We start from the raw sequence: 3,570 nt of genomic DNA on the forward strand, positions 1-3,570 counted from the left end.
GTTTCGCGGCGTCCATTTGTTTCGCGGCGTCCATTTGTTTCGCGGCGTCCATCTGTTTCGCGGCGTTCATCTGTTTCGCGGCGTTCATCTGTTTCGCGGCGTTCATTTGTTTCGCGGCGTTCATTTGTTTCGCGGCGTCCATCTGTTTCGCGGCGTCCATCTGTTTCGCGGCGTCCATCTGCTTCTCTACGTCCATCTGCTTCTCTGCGTCCATCTGCTTCTCTGCGTCCATCTCCTTCCCTGAGTCCATCTCCTTCCCTGAGTCCATCTCCTTCGCTGCGTCCATCTCCTTCGCTGCGTCCATCTCCTTCGCTGCGTCCATCTCCTTCACAGCGTCCATCTCCCTCGCAGCGCTCATCTCCTTCACAGCGTCCATCTGCTTCTCACCGTCTGCCCCCTTTGCGGACGCCTCGATGCCCTTTCGCAGTGGCAGACCCTTCTTTAGGTCAACCCGCCCAGCTTTCGGCTTCCCACCACTGTGCGTGGTATCCTTTTCCCCAGCAGCCGCCGCTTCCCCAACCGCCGCTTCTCCAACCACCGCTTCCCCATCCGCCGCTTCCCCAACCGCCGCTTCCCCCCTCTGTTCGCTCATTCCTGGGGTCTCCATCGCGGGCGAACTGTGCTTACCCACATTCTTGGGTTCCCCGTCCTGAGTGACCAAACCACGAGGAGAGTTATTAATCCCCTTGGGTGTCGGGGCCTTCAGTGGATGGGGAATTCGATTCCCTTTTAAAGCGTCTCCTCCCATGGAAGCACTCTCCTTCTTTACCGTTTCATGTGCTGTCTTTACCCCCACAGGAGGTGGTACCACCTTCATGGTGTTCTTTCCCAAAAGTGCAGACTTGGCCTTCTCATCTCCTACCACTGTAGGGTCCTCCTCCTCTTTAACTGTTCTATCCTCCCCAATTTGATTACCACCCGGTGTAGACTTCCCCCCCTTGGTAGCACCATCCATTAGTTCGTTTATCCCTAAGATGGTCTTGCTTTTATTCACGAGGCTTTCCTTCCCACCATAATGCTGCTGCTTCAATATCATCGAGTTGGATTTCATAATTCCTGTCAACCCTTGTTTTTTGTTTAACTGCAGGGGACCATTTTCAGCATTTTTACCCATGTCGTTATCACCACATTCTGATGGATTATTTGTATGAGAGGAGTTCCCCTCATCACTGGCATTATTTTTCGTGGGATCCTTCACGGAGCCATCGACGTGTGTTGTCATTCCAGTTATCTCCTTTATACATGATTCTGTTTTTTCTTCCTTTGGATTATTCAGCTTTTCTTCCATTTGGGTCCTTCCGCTGTTCTCATTTTTTACCGGCAGGGAGTTTCCTCCTGGTGGACTTTCGCCAATTTGCTTCTTACCCGGCAGAGCTGGAAATTTCAGGGGGGGTGGAAGAACTGGTTTCGCCCCTGCATCTACTGGCTTCGGCCCTGCTTCTACTGGCTTCGTCCCTGCTTCTACTGGCTTTGCCCCTGCTTCTACTGGCTTTGCCCCTGCTTCTACTCGCTTCTCCCCTGCTTCCACTCGCTTCGCCCCTCCTTCTACTCGCTTCTCCCCTGCTTCCACTCGCTTCGCCCCTGCTTCCACTCGCTTCGCCCCTCCTTCTACTCGCTTCTGCCCTCCTTCTACTCGCTTCTGCCCTCCTTCTACTCGCTTCACCTCCTGCCCAGGGAGACGCGCGTACCTCCTCGCGTTATTCTCCTTCACTCTGACCAAGTACTCCAAATCGTCCAAGTCGCTTTCGCTGAGGGCTGTCTCGTCGAACACGTACTTCGTGCTTCGTCTCGCGTTCGAGGCAGCTTCCCGATTGGGTGGAAGGAGCCCATCCCTGTTTCTGCTTCGGTTGCTGCTTCCGCTCCTTCTGTTGCTTCCGCTGCTGTTGTAAAAACTGGAGCCCTTCCTCTTCCTCCTATACTCGTCCTTGATCTTTTCCTTCAGCACAAATTTTTTCTTTACGAACTCTTCTTCACAAATGATCTCCATGGTGTCCTCTTCTCCAGCAGCACAGAGGGGACCCTCTTCCTCTTCCTCCGCACTTTCTGTGATTTCTGCGATTTCTGCGATTTCTCCTCTTCCTCCGCTTCCTCCGCTTCCTCCACCTCTCGCCGCTGCCACCTTAGCCACGGCTAGCGATCCCTTCTTCCCTCCTCTTATGTGTTTGAAGAGTCCGTTAAAATACAACTTATGCTGCTCATAGTTTGGGCTCTTCTTAATAGGGGGGCTTTTCCTTGGTGGATTCACATATCTGCCTTCTTTCAAATTGTACATAACGCTATGTCTCTCTTCCTGCTTCATTCTACTATCAACCTCTCTCTGTGTTGATTGGATGATTACCCTCGGCTTGTGCAATTCCTTTACTGACATTTTAATTTCTTGAAAAGTCCTTCTTAGTGTCTTTTCCTCTACCTTGTTAGTGCTTATCGGTTCGGTGGCTACGTTTTTGCTAGTTTTCATGTTTTTTTTCCCTTTTTTTTTGAATGGCCTTGTTTTTGACCCTGCGGAGTGGGTGCAGCCTCTCCCTGCTGTCTTTCACGCCAGGGCTGCTGTCCGTTTGGAGTGCCTCGCTTTCTGCTTTTGCTTCTCCCCATTTTGCTTCTCCCCATTTTGCTTCTCCCCTTTTTACTTCTTCCCTTTTTGCTTCTTCCCTTTTTGCTTCTTCCCTTTTTGCTTCTTCCCTTTTTGCTTCTTCCCTTTTTGCCTTTTCTGCTTTCACTTCTCCCCATTTTACTTCTCCCCATTTTGTTTCCCCCTTTCTTTGCTCCCCCGCGCGCCGCACGAGCCGCTCCCCCCGTAACCCTTTCCGCTCCCCAACATCACTTCCTTCATCCAACCGTTCGAAGGCGCCCTCCTCTACGTTGTCTCCACGCCTGCTTCTCCCCCTCCTAACGACGTTCCCGTAAAATTTTACCCCTTTGACATTCTGCATGTACTTGAAAAATTCGTTCATATATTCCTTGTCACCACTTACATCTGCATCCAAAAAATCATTAAGTGCTTCCTCCCGATAATGTTCTCTCAGATCTTCTCTCCTTCTCTGTGTTACTTTTTTTATATTTCCTTTTATCCTTAAACGGACTCTTTCATTTCTCATGATTGCACCAAATAGCTTTTTCTCACTTTTGCTAATTTCCTTTGCACTTTTTATGGCTGCCCAATTGCCCCTTACGCTTTCTTCCCGTTCAACAATTTGCTCGTCTAGCTCCTCATCGTTCAGGCTTATAACCGTCACCAGGTTGTAGTACCCCTCGTTCTTCCCCTTCACCAGTCCCTTAATTTGCAGAGATTTCATGGTGTGACAAAGTGGGGAGTATATATAATTAATTCACGAGAGGTGTTTTCTTTCACTTGGCTTATCGCTCCTACCGTTTGACATACACAATGCACACACAACCCTTCTCCATTCGCCCCTTAACTCGAAGCAGAGAAATTAATCAGTCCTCTGCGTCGTCGTTTGTGAACAGAACTATTCTGCGCTTCTGCACAATGTCATAGTTTGCGCAGCACAGATGATGCGTTCTTCTCTGTTCAGGTTTTTTTGCTTTTTTTTTTTTTTTTTTTTTTTTTTT

At 49.6% G+C, this 3,570-nt stretch overlaps 1 protein-coding gene across 1 annotated transcript; it reads right to left on the minus strand.

Moving 5' to 3' along the window:
• Positions 1-190: 190 nt before the first annotated feature.
• PCYB_062080 (hypothetical protein) lies at positions 191-3,293 on the minus strand (the record flags this gene model as incomplete). The annotated part of the gene is made up of 4 exons (XM_004221375.1): positions 191-1,288; positions 1,362-1,374; positions 1,689-2,458; positions 2,822-3,293. The coding sequence occupies 2 exons, from the start codon at positions 3,291-3,293 to the stop codon at positions 2,448-2,450; spliced, it is 483 nt and encodes a 160-aa protein (XP_004221423.1). The 3' UTR covers positions 191-1,288; positions 1,362-1,374; positions 1,689-2,447.
• Positions 3,294-3,570: the final 277 nt, after the last annotated feature.

Source organism: Plasmodium cynomolgi, chromosome 6 (assembly GCF_000321355.1).
Source record: "Plasmodium cynomolgi strain B DNA, chromosome 6, whole genome shotgun sequence".
NCBI classification, from domain to species: Eukaryota; Apicomplexa; class Aconoidasida; order Haemosporida; family Plasmodiidae; genus Plasmodium; species Plasmodium cynomolgi.